At 45.7% G+C, this 18619-nt stretch overlaps 2 protein-coding genes across 4 annotated transcripts in view; one reads left to right on the forward strand and one right to left on the reverse strand.

Moving 5' to 3' along the window:
- The window catches only part of ccdc146 (coiled-coil domain containing 146), a 37726-nt gene extending 20724 nt beyond the window's left edge, over positions 1-17002 (reverse strand). Inside the window, exons 1-2 of one of the 3 annotated variants that reach the window (XM_077544402.1) lie at positions 16817-17002; positions 16281-16393 (exon numbers count right to left, since the gene is read on the reverse strand). In XM_077544402.1, coding sequence (XP_077400528.1) covers positions 16281-16391 — 111 coding nt within the window. In that variant the 5' untranslated portion in view covers positions 16392-16393; positions 16817-17002. Of the gene's footprint in view, positions 1-8759; positions 8779-16280; positions 16401-16816 lie in introns of those variants that run through there. The other 2 variants (XM_077544401.1, XM_077544403.1) reach the window with 2 other exon arrangements.
- On the forward strand, positions 6185-14788 carry fgl2a (fibrinogen-like 2a). The gene is made up of 5 exons (XM_077544410.1): positions 6185-6927; positions 7814-8018; positions 11704-11923; positions 12176-12346; positions 12425-14788. Exons 1-5 carry the CDS (start codon positions 6346-6348, stop codon positions 12738-12740), a joined length of 1494 nt encoding a protein of 497 aa, XP_077400536.1. The 5' UTR covers positions 6185-6345; the 3' UTR covers positions 12741-14788.
- Positions 17003-18619: the final 1617 nt, after the last annotated feature.

Below are 18619 nucleotides of genomic sequence, written 5' to 3' on the forward strand. Positions count from 1 at the left end.
AATGCTTTAAAACAGTTCAACAAAACTTTATCCAACCACAGAGCATTGATCTCATCGCAGTAAAATTAAATGATGGCTAATCTCAAATTGACAAAACAAAAAAAAAGAATCGAAAGCGACAAGCCATTCTCAAGATTAAAAAACTAGCATGAAGGATCCATGCATCCATTATCTACCGCTTAAACGGGGTTGAGTCGCGGGGGCAGAATCTTTAGCAGGGAAGCCCAGACTACCCTCTCCCCAGCCACTTCGTCTAGCTCCTTCGGTTTCCCAAAACAGACGAGTCTCCAGCGCGTCCTGGGTTGTCCACGGGGCCTCCCGCTGGTGGGACATGTCCGGACCATCTCTCCGGCAAGACGTCCAGGAGGCCGAACTGAATGCCCGAGCCACCTTAGCTTGCTCCTCTCAACATGGAGAAGCAGCGGCTCTGAGTCCCTCCCGTAGGACCGGGCTTCTCACCCTATCTCTAAGGAGAGACCGGATACCCTGCGGAGAAAACTCATTTTGGCCGCTTGTATCCGGGATCTTGTTCTTTTGGTCACGACCCACAGCTCGAGACCATGGGTGAGGGTAGGAACGCAGATCGACCGGTAAATCGAGAACTTCGTCTTTGGGCTCAGCTGCTTCTTTACCACAGCGGACCGATACAGAGTCCGCATCACAGCAGATGCTGCACCGATCCGCCTGTCGATCTCCCGCCCCAACCTGCTCTCACTCGCGAACAAGACCTCAAGATACTTGAACTTGTCCACTTGGGGCAGGATCTTATCCCCGACCTGGAGAGGGCACTCCACCCTTTTTCGACTGAGGACCAAGGTGCCAGATTTGGTGGTGCTGATTATCATCCTAACTGCTTCACACTAGGCTGCGAACCACTCCAGAGAGTTGATGATCGCAGCTTCAAGAAGCCAGCAGCACCACATCATCTGCAGAAAGCAGATATGTAATGCTGAGGCCACCAAACTGGACCCCCTCAATGCCTTTGATGTGCCTAGAAACAGAATCCATGACAAAGGGCAATCTTGGCGGAGTCCAACCCTCACTGTAAATGAATCCACCAGCCACCTCAACAATGGAGGTGCGGAACATGGTCAACTCGGACTCACTGTCCCCAGCCTCCAAGGGGGAAGGTCTGGCGGAGGTGGTGTTGAAACTCTTTCTGACAGGGGATTCTACCAGACGTTCCCAGCAGACACTCACAGTACGTTTGGGTCTGCCAGGTCGGACTGGCATCTTCCCCCATCATCGGAGCCAACACACCACCACGTGGTGATCAACGGACAGGTCCGTCTTTCTCTTCACCTGAGCATCAAAACATGTGGCCAAAAATCAGATGACACAAGTTGTTCTGATCCCAAGTACACATATGGACACCCTCATGTTTGAACATAGTGTTCATTATTGACCCCGCTCGGGTTCTGCTCGGGGGGGACGGGGAACGTTCCTCCCAATCACGTCCCTGCAGGTCTCACTGCCATTGGTCACGTGAGCGTTTACCAGCACCCCATCCAAGGACTCCAATAAGGGTGGATATTCTGAGCTGCTGTTTGGTGCCAGAAGTGGGACGCCCACACCTGCTATGTGTCTCTCACTGTGTACAACTCTAAAGTAGAAAAGAGTCCAAACCCTCTCGAGAGGACTGGTACCAGAGTCCAAGCTGTGTGTGGAGGCGAGCCCGACTATGTATAGTCAGAACTTCTCTACCTCACAAACCAGCTCAGGGTCTTACCATGCCACAGAAGTGACATTCCAAGTCCGTAGAGCCAGCTTGTGTAGCTGGGGATTGGACCGCCATGGTCCTTGCCATTGGCTGCCACCCAGCTCACAGAGCACCTGTCCCGATCCCCTTGGCCTTTCCCACAGGTGGTGAGCCCATGAGGAGGGGGACCCACGTTGTCCTTCCCCATAGGTGCAGGCCTGGCCAACAGGCGCTTGCCAACGAGTCCCACCTCCAGGCCTGCCTAAAGAGGGGGGTCTCGGTGATCTGCGTCCAGACAAGGGAAAACTGAATCCGTTTATGTTCATCATCATAGGGGGTCTGTAGATCGTACTTTGTCTGGACCTGTTTCCCAGGGGTTACCCGCCAAGGGAATAAAGCCCCTGATGACTTAGCTTGTAGGATCACTGGGACACACAAACCTCTTCACCACGATAAGGTGACGGTTCGTGGAGGGGGAGCAGAAAGCAATGAAAGATATACGGCTGTAGGAAGAACACGTTGATGATGCCCCCCCCCCCTTTTGTGCAGGCGCCTTTGGCCTGATTATCTGTGCCTTCACTGAAAGAGTTGTTGTGGGTAAATGTCCCCCCGTGGCGTTGTACTTTAGTATGTCACAATGATGGAAAAGGCGGACAGGTGCTCGGCTCTTATCTTAGGAGCCAGACCAGTCGGGATGAGGGGATAATGAGGGGATAACCTTGACTGCTCAGCAAGTCGTCTAAACACAGCAAAGCCACGCGCATATAGAGAGCAACATGGCTGAGATAATTATGTTGTTTACGATTCATTGCATTATAAAATATCTGGCTCGTGTGCAGCGTGCTTGCAAGTCCCACGCACGTTTCTCCGAAGGCTCAAAAGAGAGCAATTTGGGTTCATCAGATAATAGGGCGGTCGTTCCGAAGATTGATTCTGATATTTCTCGGCTTGTGCTTGTTAGCAGTCACACAATGTCAGGTTGGGACAAGGTAAGCGCTACTGCGTGCTCTGCCTTCCCTTAAAATTGTGCCACAATCTTCCATCTTGAAATATGAAGTGGGTCGTCCAGGCCTGCATGCTCTTTGCTTAGTCATGAAATTGATCACAGGCTCAGGAAAACTTAATATCGGGAAGCTCATTCTACAGGAACGAAAAATAACTCGGATCAATTTGGAAGCATCTGATGATTCACCAAATAAGATTGCAGCTGTGACTTTTACCGTCACAGATGACGCGGCAGTGAAACATCCTGGCTGCGCGCTGAACATTTGATCTGAAACAGCCTGGAGCGTTTGGAGGCGGGCCTCGCCCCTTCTGGTGATCAGACTTATCTGCAACCGTTAAAGAAAATTGGAAGGTTTTATGGGGAGTGCGTAAGGCGGAACATGTGGCCGGCCATCTTTGAAGCGAGACAATCACTAAATTATGTTTATGGACCTCCACATGCACGTGCGACTCGGTGAAGACAGCCAGAAGGAGAGCATTCAAAGCATTCCAGAAATATGTATTTGGGCATGTTCAATGGCATTGGATCAAACTGAGGGTAATTACGAACATGCAGAACACCTGACTTAGCCGTTCAAATGTGCATGACTGCAAACAGCGACACAATGATAAACAACGTTAGTGTGAGTTTCAAACAAAACCGACCAGGACTGTCTTTGTAATGGCAACATTTTCTCTTTTGATCTCATTAGATTGTGCCGGTAGAACTAATGGACAGTCTGCTTGCAGTGTATGTGAAAATACAGCGCTGCGGTGCAACCTGAATGAGAAAAACAATGCTCATCACTGTGGAGGGAATCATCATCTCTCTCTCTCTCGCTATCTTTCCCGTCATGTTCCAATATTGACTTTTTGATTTGGAATGGAGCTCGGAGGCAGACTGAATCCCGACGAGAAGGTGAGGACCCTTCAGTTGTAATATTTCCCGTCGACTTCTCCATCCGCCCTCGGTTCCACCTCTGTCTGTGTGCAACGAATGTTATGAATCACAAAAACAACAACGACGGTCCAGAAATGGATGCCAGTGGCAAGTTAATGAACCTGCAGGAGCAGGACGCGAAAAATCAAGACCAAAATAAACATTGCTTTCAAGCAGTGCTTTTTCTTCTTTATTGAAAAATAAAATGGATTTTTTTTTTTTTTCAAATTCAAGAGATAGGTATAGGGTTTAGTGGTGAACAAAATGAACAGGCAGACTAGCCTTTTCATCCAATCTGGCACTCTTCACCTTGAATTCAGAAAGTGTTGCGTTCTCGTATTCCCCATCGCCAAGCAACTTAAGGAAGTGTAGATAGCTTGTTGCGCTCAACTTACAAATCATGCAGTTAGGATGCCGACTCCCATCACTCAACTCAACTCATTTATAGAGCACTTTAAAACAACCACTGCTGTTTTCTTATAATGGAACCCAAAGGTGAGTAGATACAATGGAAATAGCAGCGGCCCCAGAATTGAACCCCGTGGAACACCCTACTTTCCGTTATACGTGTGAATTCATTTACGCATATTCTTCCGAGCACTTTCTTTTTTTGTTCCACATAGTTAGTATGAAAGGGTTTCAATAATGAAGAAGTCACGCGACGTGCCATCATCACACCGGTCACAAGTTGACTACCGAGCGCATCAAATTCCCTGCAGCCAGTTTTGTGCGGGCCAACGTGAACTGAGCGTAGTGCATTTTTACTTTGTGAACGTTTCTGTGAACAAGCTCATTCTGGGGTAAATGAACAGCTTTAAACACAGTTCATTTTTTCTTCAGGTTGCCAAGTTTTCTCTTGTTAGAAAACCAGAGTAAAGACACCATCAATTTACTGAAAAAGCAACTTATGCCCGTTTCCATCTGTTCTTCTTTTGCGAATATTGAGGCGACTCCATCGCTGTAGGTTGCAGTCATTTTAAAGAAGAACAGGAAGTGACAGCGCCGTGCGTTGACGTCGTAGGAGTTTCCTTTTGTAATTCTTGATAAACCGGAGCATTTATTTGCTGTTTTCCATGTGAAATATAAATAGCATTACTATTTGCTTCTTTAATCAATTCCAAATAGATTTCTGTTTCATCGTCTCCCCCCGAACATACCTTACTCTATCGTCCGACATTGCTTTGGGACTACAAGCGGACGTGTGACGTCATATCCGGTCAAAACGTGCAACGTGTATCCGGTCTTGCCAGCATTTATTCGCAAAACCAGTTTCCATAGCCAAAATTTGCATTTTTTCCTTTTTTCGATACACTTCAAAATCCACCCCCTCTAAGCGTAAACACGTCTTTGTGAATTTTGGGCCCTTTTTGGAATTTCTGGCGTTTCCATTCAGTTTTATTTTGGCCTCTCGTGAAAATTCTAATAAAAATGGGTGGATGGAAACCCCACTCGTGCCTGCAGCACAGATAGGCCAAGCAATGTCGTGTGCTCACCTGCAGCCAATGCTCGCCAAATCATTTGAGTCCGGTGTGCGTCTTGACCTCCGCCGAGACTGACTCACTGAACTCCTGGGGTTTGATCAAACCCAGATTAAGAACCACTGCTTTAAAGTTTGTGTCAATAAATAAATACAAAATGGTCACACAATGGCCTAAATCCACACACCTATCAACTAGAAAACTGTTTTGACGACATACCTGAATTACTATTGGAATTATAAGTTAGCAGGGGTTCAAATGAAGTGGTTGTTTCATATTGCAGCTTCGGACAAACCATAAGGAAGCTTCATTAACATCTGATGCAAAGTAAGAATGTGTTTTTCTCTGCTGGAAATGACTCCAAGCACACAGAGAATCCTTAAGCAGCACAAACGAATAGAGAGCATCCAATAGTGTGGAAAACACCACTGAAGATTAGTACAAATTTGTTTTTATGCTTTCCCTCATTCCCTTGTGATAGTGGGAAAACATTAAATATGAATACATGACATATAAGCAAGCAATAACCCTCATTTGTAAGTCTCTAATGAATGGGGCACCCAAATTAATTTGCAGAATCTCAAAGCTAGTCCGAGAGGTTTGGAAAATCTTGTTAGTACTGAAGCCTCATTAATATTGATGAGTTTGTAGTAAAAAAAAAAAGTCTGCTCTTGGAGGCGGAGACTGCATGAAGACGGATTGCTACCTTCACTTGTGTTCAGTTCACAAAAAGGCTAAAGTCGGGAAAAAAAAGCATCCCCGAGTGGGGTGTTCCTGTGCACTAAGTGGTCTCCATCCTTGGGGAGATGGGCCGTCGTCAGAGTCAGCAAGCAATGGCCGCAACCAAAGGACATACGTTTCCCTCGCAAACACCCGCCTCTAAAAATAAATAAAACCCATAAGGTCTTGCGGCATTGCTGAAGTTTTCACAATGCCACCAATATGTCGAAGGCCATTACGTAAGAGCGCTACCCCTCCCCTCCTCTCCTCTCCAAGTCGGCACCCTCCTTCCTCTCTCCTCCCTCCCTCGCCCGTCCCCATATTAATGACACAGCATCGCAGGCAGCACTAGTTCCCCTGCACTCTCTCATCCCTGCAGGTTGTGCTCATTCACACGCAGACACACGCAGACACACGCAGACACACGCAGACACACGCAGACACACGCAGACCTGACTCCACCGATCCTCCCTTTTTCTCCTTTTCACAGCCCTTTTTCGGTGTTTCTTTGCAACGCAACAAAAATGAGGACTCTTGTGGTTTGTGCCGCTCTCCTGCTCACAGCCACCTTGGCGCCAAGCACCTGCCATGCGGTGGACTTCCCTGGTAGTTCACACAAGTGGGACGCAAGAGGACCCTACGCTTCGGGAGCAGACTCTGGCACGTCAGGCTCCTGTGCCATCAAGCTGAGAACTTCAGGGCAATGCGGGGGCTCCGGGACCGAAGCGGAGGAGGGTGACGAGTGCTCCTACCAGGTGACCCTGCCTCCTCTAACCATCCAGCTTCCCAAGCAGTTCAGGCTGCTGGAGAAGACAGTGAAGGAGCTACAGAGCCTCAAGGAGGTGGTGAACAAGCTGAAGAGCAGCTGCCAGGAGTGCAGCGGCACACGAGGAAGTGGAGTCTACGGACACCAGCAGGCAGACCAGGGACAGACGGGAGGTGTGGCGGGACTGGACCCGAGTCGACAGGACGTGCAAAGCGGGTCTAGCCAAGAAGAGAGAGACAATGGGATGGTGACCGGAGCCGCCGTGGAAGGCACTGGTTTGGGACACGGACATCATTTGGGGAAAATCACAACTGGTCCAAGCAGTATGCAGGAGATGCAGGTAAGGGCAAAGTCTGAATGTTTCTGGTGACATCGTGGTTCAATTATGGTTAGGGATAGCATTCAGTCCAGCAAATGCACTCATTAAAAAATACAATTCTACCTAAATATCAGGGGGGGAATCTTTGACTGTCTCACCATTTGATTCGAATTTTGGGGTCTGACATTTGATTCAGAATCAATTTGCGATTCAAAATGATTTGATTGACAAGGATTTCTGCTTCAATTTATAGATGTGCAAAGAATCGTTGTGATCTACTCCAGTCTGACTCGCTAATGCTAATTAGCACGCTACTCACGGCACTTTTATCACTCAAAAGAACGGCTATTGAAAAAAAAAAAACTTGATTGTGACTTTTTAGTTCTACTCTCTAATGTGGCTCAAATTTAACAGTGTATCAGAACGCACGGAACCACACTGCCCCTAAGTGGCCAAATTGGGTACAATATGAACAGCGCTCCCAGTAAGGCACACAAAAACAAGGGCAAGACAGTATCAAATAATTTAAACAAAATCGATTTTGGGACATTAAAAATGGATTCTGAATTATACTGAATAAGAATGGATTTTTTGGGCACACCCCTACTAAATATACCCAGTCAAATGGACCAACAGTAATGTAGGTTGCATAGTAGTTCTCACCTGGCACCACAGCGTGAGGGAAAATTTCTTGTTCTACAAACAGTGTTGGGAATCCAGATTAGCCGCCATCCGAATGACAGTAAAATTTTGCTTGGCCTGCTAAGCTTGTTGACTTTGGCAGCCGTCCAACAATCACGCAGTCACTCTCTGTTCTCAAAATTCCAATTGGCTGGTCAACCAAGCGCATGCTGAGTTACTTTGATAGGTCACCTGGTTTTGAACGTCAAAATCCATTGACTTCCAGGTGAAGCTGAACAGGATGTCAGTGAGCCTGCGCAACGCCAGGAACCAAATCGCCACCCTGCAGGGTCGCATGGAAGGCCTCAACCTGCTCAACATGGACAACGTGCAGTCCATGGTGGACAGACGAGTGGAGAACATCACCGGTGTGGTCAACAAGCTGAGCTCCACCTGCACCACGCAATGTGCAGTGCAGAACGCGCCGCAGTGTAAGTCTTCCAACAACATTTGACCAATTGTAGTGCGATAGCGCCAATCCTCAAAGTGTCCATCTTCAAAATGGGTTCAATAGTTTGCATGGTTCTCCTGGTAAATGACTTTCTTCAGGAGTCATGCCTGAGTAGCTAATAATAATCTCTAGAAACAACAACAAAGTCTTGGTGCTCACCTTTGAAACAGAAAAGTGTCTTTCCATATCATTGTCTTCTATACGGTGGAGAATTCACGGTGACGTCATGCATTTTCGGCTTGTTTGGAGGGAGCTTCTGCGTACGTCAGTGAATAGTTTCAGGCTGTGGTCATTATTGCGCTTGAGGGAAGAAATATGCACAGCTTGACCTCTTACGCAAGACAGCAGCGTTTTAAGTGCCCTGGCATTCCACCACTTTCCTTATTCACTCCAAAAATGGGAAGAGCGAGAAACAAGGGCAGATGCTTAAAAATGTCATGGTGGGCTTGAGGGATATCCGGTGGACCCGAATGCAGGGAAGTCAGGTAGTGAGATCAAGTGCAATATGTGGAACTTCAATGAAACACAGGAAAAAGGGTTAGCAGACAAGCACGACTCGACCGGCGTTGACAGGACGGAACCGGACTGGGCCTGACACGGTGCGGCTAGACATAGCGTAGCTCACCTGGACAGGTCGCCGTGACTGGACCGGACGCCGTGACTTACAGTGACAAGACGTGACTAGACTGGAACGAGCGTGACGTGACAGGACCTGACTTGCCTTGACTTGACTTGACTAGACGAGCTGTGGAGTGGCTTGGCTGTGGCTGTGGAGTGGCTTGGCTGTGGCTGTGGCTGTGGCTGTGGCTTCAAGACATGGCAGGACAAGACACAACATACCCCCAGAAACAACAAGGCATTGACACGGACTGAACAAACACAGGCTAAATACACCCACACTGATTGACTCAACAGGACACACCTGGGCAAGACACAAGCGGCTGAGGGCCCTGATTGGTTGACACACGAGGAAGGGAAGACACACAGGCGCATGTGGTTACACATAACGAGACGAGGGGAAAGACAGGCAACACAAGACAAAATAAGAACATCAACACCCAAAATCGAACAAAAACCCAACCCCACAGAACCGAAACATGCCAAAAAAGGACTGAAAAAAGCTAAGAAAAACAAACATGCTATGAATGATAACAGAAAGCACTGTGCAGTGGCTTCTTCTTTTTTTACACGGGTGAAAGAGAATGTGATGCTATATTAATGTGTTGTTGTTTTTTGTGGCAAGAAAATGTGTCAGCTTATTTCTAAGACGATTAGTCGGACGAATGGCGTGAAGAATCCCAGCATTCAACTTGCCTTTTTCCTCCTTCAAAACTCCACTTCAATGCCGTTCTCAAATGTTTCTCCCCAATGTGTCCTTCATCATTCATCCAATTTGGTGTCTCTAAGATGCTGTCTTTTCCTCTTGGATTTGCTTTCTTCTTTCCTCCTTCGCCATCAAATCCCTCTTTCCTGTCTGCCTTGCCCATTCTGGAGGTCATGCTCTTGTGTGCTCAGTCCTGCATGAAACAACTCGTTCTCATGAGGTCTTGCCAGCAACACAAGGAGCAATGTAGGCGCTTTTCCTAACATTAAACACGGGTTCTTGATGGGGGTCAGTAACGCTCGTCTTTTGCACATCAGTCGGCCATTTGCCGCTGAAAAAGCGGCTAATGGTTCTGACACAAGTCGTGCCTGGACTGTCTGAAGTGAATCCAAATGAAACCAAAAACAAACGACTGTTGCCTGAGAGATTGCTGACAATTTGATGACGGAATCTTTCGGCTCTTCGAGGGTTTTCCGTGTCGCACCGATCCATCCTCTTCTGCGCACTTGTTTTCCCTTCCTCACACAATTCTTGCCAGATGTTAAATGAACAACTGCTCGCAGAGATAAACATTCTTCGGGAAACGTTCATTGTTTTTGCATTTTTCACAAGTCAAAGTGCTTAGAGGAGAAATGTGCAGAGCTCCCCTTACATCGGAATCAGTTGCCAGCTGCCACACTGCACTGAGAAATGTTTGAATGCGCTATTTAAAATGTGAAGAAGCAGTAAAGCTCAGAGGAGAATTGCACCAACACATTTGAAATGGATCACGTGTGCAAGGACTTAGCAAGCAAGCGTTTTGCCGCAGCTCTTTGAAAAGTCATCTGAGAGCATCAGTCATGCAGTACCAGGCAAAGAGCAAAGTTGCCATTTTAGCATACACAGCAGCTCACCATGTATTTATTCCAACTGATTTTGCTAGTCCACATCTCAGCCGCTGGCACAAATCTTCCCTTTCACTCCTGCAGGGATGAATTAGAGCCTTGAGGTGAACTGCCCGGAATTAATGTTCATGTTCAGCGAGGTTATCCTTGTGAAGGGAACACGCAACCTCTTCCAGCAAGGCACTTGCTTTTCACTTCAGTAAAAGAAAAACAGGAAAAAAAAGTAGAGTTCCATCCAAAAGGCAGGACTGCAAGACTATCTGCAAGGAAACACATTTGTATTCCTGACGGAGGCTGATCTTACACGAAGACTGGCTGTCGTGTTGCATTTTGTTGCCAGTCACTTCTCTTGCCTCAGTCAAACACGACTCGGCCATAATTCAAGACAGTCACGTGACTCGTCGAGTGAGCCGGAAACCCGCTAAGGAATCCAAACGGCGCACCAGCAATCGGGTAAAACTAAAGGCGGGCGACAAGGCGGGTCATTCAGTCAGTCATGATGATTGCGGTTCTTAGGGCCAGGGTCAGAACCTGTGTCATGGCATGGCATGATTCAAAGTCAAAAGAAATCCAGTATGAGAGCCACAAACATCCTCAAGGCCTGCAAAACTTAACTGGCACATTGTGCAACATTCTTCCTCACTCAGGCAAGAAAAGTGTCTGCTTGGAGTAATGGTACCAGGATGTACCATGAGGGGGGGGGGGCGCATATTTTTCTCCTCTTTGCAAAACTCCACTGGATGCCCCCTGCTTCTTAACCTCCGGGCTCCGCCTCCCCAATCTACAAGCCAGCACAACACAAATGAATCCGAAAGAGTCCACATGCAGTCTGCTCCAGTGTCAGCAAGATGGCGGCCCCGTGGGAAGACTTACTTTAATCCAGTCTTACACTTTCCCACATTTTTGACCGTTCTGCCCAAGGAGTGTTCAAGAAACAAGCGGTCAGGTTTAAATAAGACAATATATGTATGATAAAAAAAAGAAGCTCATATAGTATTGGATGAAATGTCCTGTGGTGCAGCTCAGTGGCTTTTTTTGCAGTCTTAACACTCGTCCTACTTTGTCCCCTTGCGTTGAGATGCTACACCACAAGCATACTGCCGAATGTTAGCATGCAAAATTGCAGACGCACCCCCCCCCCCCCCCCCCGCCGTTACATGTGCTTCACAAGGGGACACCTTTCCTAAAATGATAGGAAAAGTTGGCAAAGCATTTTGCGTTTGAATACAGTTGCCCCAGGATTTCACTCAGCACTGAAAACTTCCATTATGATTAAAAATGGAATGACTTTCTTCAGCCTCCCTCAGCCTTGAGGGGCCATTTCTATTACGGAACTCTTGGCAGGGCCGGAAAAAAATAAATAAGAGTGAGCGCAAAGTAAAAAGAAGATTGAATATCATCCAGTCACATTCCCTGGCAAATAACATGGCTTCAATGCACTTTGTGTCCCCCCGCAGTCATCTTAGCCCCTCGGGACTGTTCAGACTACAACGTGCTGGAGACCAGGAAGAACGGGGTCTATCGCATAACCCCCGACCCCCGCAATGGGACGTTTGAGGCCTATTGCGACATGGAGTCGTTTGGCGGCGGCTGGACGGTGATACAGCAGCGACTAGACGGGTCTGTCAGCTTCAATCGCACCTGGGCTGAATACAAGAAGGGCTTCGGCAACCTCAGGTAAAAGACTCGGAAAGAAGGATGTGCCGTCTTGTCCTTGATTTAGTGTCACCCTACTCCTCCCCCACGGCCGTAAAGTATATTCAGTATGACTAACCGTGTCCTCTTATGAACAACGATATCTCTCTCTCTCGATATCATCTCTCTCGATATCATCTCTCTCGATCTCTCTCGATCTCTCTCGATCACTCTCGATCACTCTCGATCTCTTTCATCCTTTATCTATCGCTTCCTTCTTCTTCCCCGCCATAGAGGGGAGTTCTGGCTGGGCAATGACCACATCCATCTGCTGACAAAGGCCAAAGACATGACGCTGCGCATTGAGCTGGAGGACTTTGAGGATGTGCGGGAGTACGCCAAGTACGAGCAGTTCTACGTGGCCAACGACTACCTACGCTACAGGCTGTCCATCAGCGGATACAGGTAGTGTACCTGTTCCTGTGACATCATCAAGGCAATAAAAGCAAGCGCGTGATAATGGAGACCCATGCGTCGTTACAGCGGGACGGCCGGGAACGCCATCACTTTCAACAAGCACTTCAACCACGACCAAAAGTTCTTCTCCACCCCGGACCGCGACAACGACATGTACCCCTCGGGAAACTGCGGCGCCTACTACAGCTCCGGCTGGTGGTTTGACGCCTGCATGTCGGCCAACCTCAACGGCAAATACTACCACAAAAGGTACAAGGGGGTCAGGAACGGGATCTTCTGGGGGACTTGGCATAACATGTCAACAGAATACTACCCGACCAACTACAGGCAGGCCTTCAAGACGGTCAAGATGATGATACGGCCCAAGAATTACGCCCCGTAAGAGGAAGGATCAGTGAATATGGGAAAATGGGCAGCCAGACGTAGTACCGCAAACAGACTGTAGACTCACATGCGCATACTTATACATGTCAACAAACACGATCGCAAGGCTGATGGGCTCCGTGAAGCAGCGCAAATTAGGGATGCACCGATATCGATATCTTATGTGGACTCGGAAAAAAAAATGTCCCGACAACACGTCACCCACCTCGAAGTTGCAGTGGCCGGCGGTCCGGCAAGCACAGTTTGGCTGAATGGTAGAGTGGTCGTCTTCCAACCCAGCACTTGTGAGTTCGATCTCCTGCAATTGTGACTAAGGCCCGACTGATATGCTTTTCTTTTTAGGTCGATACCAATTTTTGGCAGGAAAAAAAATATCGATCACTGATTTAAAAAAAATATATTGAATGCATCAAATGATCATGTAAATATAACTTGAAAGGATAAAAGGACAAAATAAAAGAATAAGAAAGTAAAATAAGAATAGAATAAACTAAAATATTAGCAATTGAAAAAACTGTAATAACAAATACTGACTGCTTTTTGGCTTGTTGGGGGCCGTGTGGTGCCGCGCATCCATGTTGTACACACTTACAGTGTATACAGAAGAAAGTTGCCAAAGTTGCCAAAGAAACACCAGACAGGTCATTCACCAGACGCATTCAAGAATTTCGATCGTCCCTTTTGGAACGTAACGGAGGCTTACCTTGCTTTCTTTATAGGCGGTTTCACAATGCTCGGCAGAGAGCCTGCCGCCATTCTACGTGACTACGCACTGAATGCGTTGCCACGTAAATAACAATGGCGGCCTACGTCCAAATACATTTTCTACGAAATGTATTCAACTGGAAATTAGTTTTTCTAAATAAATCTCATAGTTATGTTAGTCACAACCAAATAAATAATATAGAGCAAACATGTCATTACAGTTGGGGTTCCTTTTAAAATAACTAATTTTTCACACATTGGTTAGAATTTGTGCCTTTGTGTCGTGATATCTTACCTGTGGGTACGTGTTCCCACAGCATTCCTGTGTTCTATTTGTTATTTGAAGGAAAAACCCTCCCGAAGTCGATGCTAACTTCCTGTTAGCATTTGAATGGGATCCTCCCTTGGCTTTTAGCATTAGCGCTAGGCTGGCGATGTTTTCAAAACGAAGCATGTTTTGTATTTAAATATTCAGTGGATGTCATCCTTATTGTCGTGTGTTTAGTTTTACAGTTAACTCCAACTCGGATGTCATTAAACATCTTAAAGGACGCTTTAAGACAACAGAGTAACATACGCTACACACTTGCTAGTTGCTAATGCTACGCAAGCAAAATGGTGCATTCAGGGTATTTTCACAGCGTTGGAAACGTCGTTTTTTCCCCCGCTTAAGTTTTAAGGGGAAAATAATTGGCCATTTGGCCCAATTGACCAATGTTTGAAGGGAAATCATCGGCCGATTATAATTGGCGCCTTATTAAATCGGTCGGGCCCTAATTGTGACCATGTCAAAGTGTCCTTGAGCAAGATACTGCACCCCCATTTGCTCCTGATGCTGCGCCATCAGTAGGCAAAATGAGGAACCAGTGCTAAAAGCGCTAAAGGTTGAAAAGTGCTGTACAAGTGAAAATGTCCATTCTCGAGTGCCGTCGACCGCTCGGCTCCGACCAGCCGCACCTTCGTCACCAAGCCCTGGCGGCAACTGGTCGATGCTGCCAGTATCATATCGATATCAATGCAAAGATTATGTTTTGCACGTCTACACGCAGATCCGAGGTCAAATTGCAAACGGTTTAATACATCAGCGGCTCCTTTGATTGTTGCCTGGATTTTAAAGCGAATATAAAAAAAGAAGCAGCCCCTCACTTTTTTTAAAAAAAAAAAAGGCAGACTAAAGAAATGTAAGTAAGCGATGGTGTAAAAAGCAAAAAGCAAAGTGTTATCGGTGCATCCCTAAACCAAACGAAAACAAAATGAAGTGTGCTTTCAATTCTCCACTGTCGTGCACAATAGCCTTCTAAATGTCGAATTAAGATGACAATAAAGGACTGTGAACAATGACCGACTCATAGAAATATCGCACGAGCTGCGTAAAAGCCAGCCTCCTGCAGGGGCCATCATATTAAACGGAGCATTTTTCCGCTGGTTTCCTGTCAAAAAGCCACTTTCTGTCCTGCTGCATCTTTCGATGGAATCAGATTAGACTCAGCTCAGTGCACGGAAGTAGTTCAACTAATGAGCTATCATTTTCCTGACTCTAAACGCTTTCACAATTAACAGCAGCCATTCAAGTGAGTTATACAAGTGCTGCAGAGTCCTGTTTTGGAAAGGGTCCAAGTGGTGACAGGCAGCGCCACACAAGTAATAGCCTCCCCTATTGCTGATTTTTCATTCAACTCACTCTGCCCATGCTCCATCATGGAATACGATATGAAGCATGTTTGCATTTTATGAATGATTCCTTGCACTGACATCAAATAGCAGAAAGAAACATAAGCATATTGTTTTTCAAAGCATAGCTATTGGATGGCGTAAGGAACGACTGCAGAAAAAAAATATTGTTTAACAAAACAAAACAAAGTCTCACCACTTGTATAATACTGCCACCTAACGCCAGATCACTGTATTACATCACTTTATTCCTTCTGACACACTGTGAAAGAGCAAAATGCAGGAAAAGAATTCCGTATTAAGGACGTGTACAGTATTTATTTTTATTTTGTAAAATTTAATAGACTTTATATGTCCAGGAGTCGTACAAAAACAAGGTCTGATAAGAATGATGATGTAATATTGCAGCAATGAAGAAGACATTGTTGTGGCCATTCGTAGTGTATTCATTGGAGAGTTTTGCGTATGTGTACATTATTCATGGCCATCGTCATCCCAAAGAATTTGCACTTTTGATTAGGGCTGCACATTATTGGGAAAGCATGTGATGTGCGATAAAGCTGTTGAATATAGCGACGTGTATCTAAAGAAAGGACTTTTTTATGATAAAGAATTGCATATTTTTTTCATGCAGCAAAATAAGCCAGCTCAATTCTAAGTTAAATCGTTGTAAGTACCCAAGATAATGTTGCACCTTTAAGTGTGTGTCGGACTGGTTACATTCAGATAAAAGCATACAATTCCATATGAAACTTATTACATGTCTTTGCCATACGCATATTGCATGTGCCAACGTCGTGATATATATGCTTTCAAAATATTGTGCAGCCCTACTTTTGATATTACAAAATAACAATAAAGTTCCATTTCAATGGCTACAATTGTGTGGTGTCACTTTTTTTGTATTCGTTGATGCAACTGAAGCCCATTTTTGAACAAAGGTGTGATTTGACGCAGGAAAACCAATGCGCGCATTGATATCATCTTTAAAGGCATGACAAAATGTGACTTTTTGGGGACATACAAGATGAATAAATGGAGCCATTGTTTTCTATATCGCGTGTCCTCGCAAATTTAGAGTCTCCAGTACATGTAGGAAGACATGCAAACTCCAGACCGGGGATTCGACCACGCAACCGGCGCTGCCCTTTCAATTCCATACCTCATCCAGGCGCTGAAAAGTAGACCAAGCAGAAGGTGTCCCCCCTAAAATTGAAGACGTATCGGGTGCAATGGCAACATGAGGAGCGTCCTTCTCAACTTCACTCTCCATTTCTGGAAACTTACAAAAACATGCAGTAGTTATTGATACATTTATGAGTTAACAAATTAAATCAATCAATCCGTAATTATGCCCTAATCTGCCGATAGCTATCTGAACACGGAAATCTCCGCCTCCCGCATTATTATGCAACCAGCAACCACATGATGAATAATATGTCAAGAAAATAAACAGAATTTCAAAATAAGAATTTTCCATGTCAGTGGTACTATACTGTTGTGTATATGTTTGCTTTTTAACTCAAATCCTTTCAAATGTCGTTTACAACTGACAAAGAACGCTTTAAAACTCACACTGATTGTTATTCGCACAAAAGACATGTCGAAGTTGTCCATTCTGATGTCAGTTTAGCAACTAAAGCTAAGCTAGCAGCGTCGTTGCAAGTATCCTCAACAACGTGACAAAAGTTGACCTACCTTGTTAACAACCTTCAATAAGCTGTGCGTAAACGCATAAAACAAAGTAACCGCTAAATACGTTCGACAAACTACTGGAAATGTTCGCAAAACCGAATGAAATCACAGTTTTCACTCCATTTTCAGCCGCGTGTGTGGGAACTGGTTGTCATAGCAACGTCGCTGGACTTCCGTAACAACGAGAGGATCGATTTCAAATTAAATGTGAACGTTACCCAAACGTTTGCTTGCTTCATTATCTCCTCAGTTAATAAACGGAATACATACAGTTGTTGCCTGAAATGTCCAGCAGAGGCCAGAATATAATAAGAATTTAGCATAGCACGCATTGGCCAAACTCACGGACGGCTTTAAAGTGACTCTTTTGTGTGGTTTATGAGTCCAAAAGTACTTTTCCGCCTCGTCTGTATTTTTCTATTTTTCATATATTAAATATGGACTGCACCGCGGACCCCGGGCCCCCCCCCCCCCCCCCCCCCCACGCAATGCTCCAGCTCAAGGATAAGTGGAATACAATACAAAAAAATAGATGGAAATGTTCAATAAATGCTCCGCTATGCTGCAGTTTGTCTTATTTCTTTACTCTGCATGTCAGCATTTCCATATTCTTATACAGAATTGTGCTGTCATTATGTTCATTTTACTGGCACTCATTAAATGGATTGACTTTTTGCAGAGATTTCAAATGAATCTACAATCCTGCCCAACAATACGTTAAGTCGAGCTCATCGACTTGATCATGATTTGTATTTGTTTATTTTTATTTGTAATTCATGTTTGGTTATATAAACTCATTTGATGGTTGCGACACACATGCGAGAATGATCAAAGCTTCCCCGTCATGAGAGTTTCCTCACAGTAAAAACCAAAGTGGCTATTTTTCATCCTTCACATGCTACAAAACATGTAATGCGTAAAAGACACCAGATCTTTCTGACACACTTTACCGCCGAAGTTCCATAATGTACAACAGATGAAAATGACGCAAGAGGAGCTGCTCAGCATGACGGAAGAGGGAGATTACAGAGTATGTTCCGCGCTCATGTTGGCAGATTGGATTTCCCCTATAGGGATTTTGCACGGCTTCTTTCGAACGCAGCTGCACAAATGACACAGTATAGCTTCGCCGAATGTGCGGCGTCAGCTGGTTTCCTCAACGCCCGCCAGCTTCCAAAAAGGTGAAGCGCTCCATCACTGTGACAGTGGCATCAACACTGGTGGTTGGTGCGTGTGCCCGTGACTGGCTCCAAGGGTGCGACCTTTTAAGGGGGCACCTCGTCGTAAGGGGCTCAATCGGCTCAAAACGTCTGATTTTGCGACTCACGTGCAGGTCGGCGTCACAATTACAACTCGGATTCACCTTGTTTATGCATATGCGAGTGATGAGCTACAATTTCAAACATCTATGATGAAACACACGCACACACGCAGTTTAGTGTTTTTCCATATTCCACATACCATTACACTTTCTCACGTCAAAATTCTTGTCCTTGAGGCAGTGTCTGGAGACACTTCATAAACAGATGTTTAAAGTGCCTTCAAAAGTCTGACACCAGCTTTTATGGAGGCTTGCACAGTCATTTGCACACTTTGAAAAATGAATTGCTCTGTCCTTGACACATGTAAACTTCATTCGCAAGGAAGAGGAAAGGCGCAAGAGGGGCTTAAATGAAGAATACATACTTGAGAAATGTGGAAGCGGCGCTTGTATTCCATGTTGCCACGCTCCGATGGGATGTGCCATTCAAATCTCTTTGAAATGTTACGCAATAGAGTGGGATCGGATTTCAGTCGTAATTGGGA

Source organism: Vanacampus margaritifer, chromosome 15 (genome assembly GCF_051991255.1).
Source record: "Vanacampus margaritifer isolate UIUO_Vmar chromosome 15, RoL_Vmar_1.0, whole genome shotgun sequence".
NCBI classification, from domain to species: Eukaryota; Metazoa; Chordata; class Actinopteri; order Syngnathiformes; family Syngnathidae; genus Vanacampus; species Vanacampus margaritifer.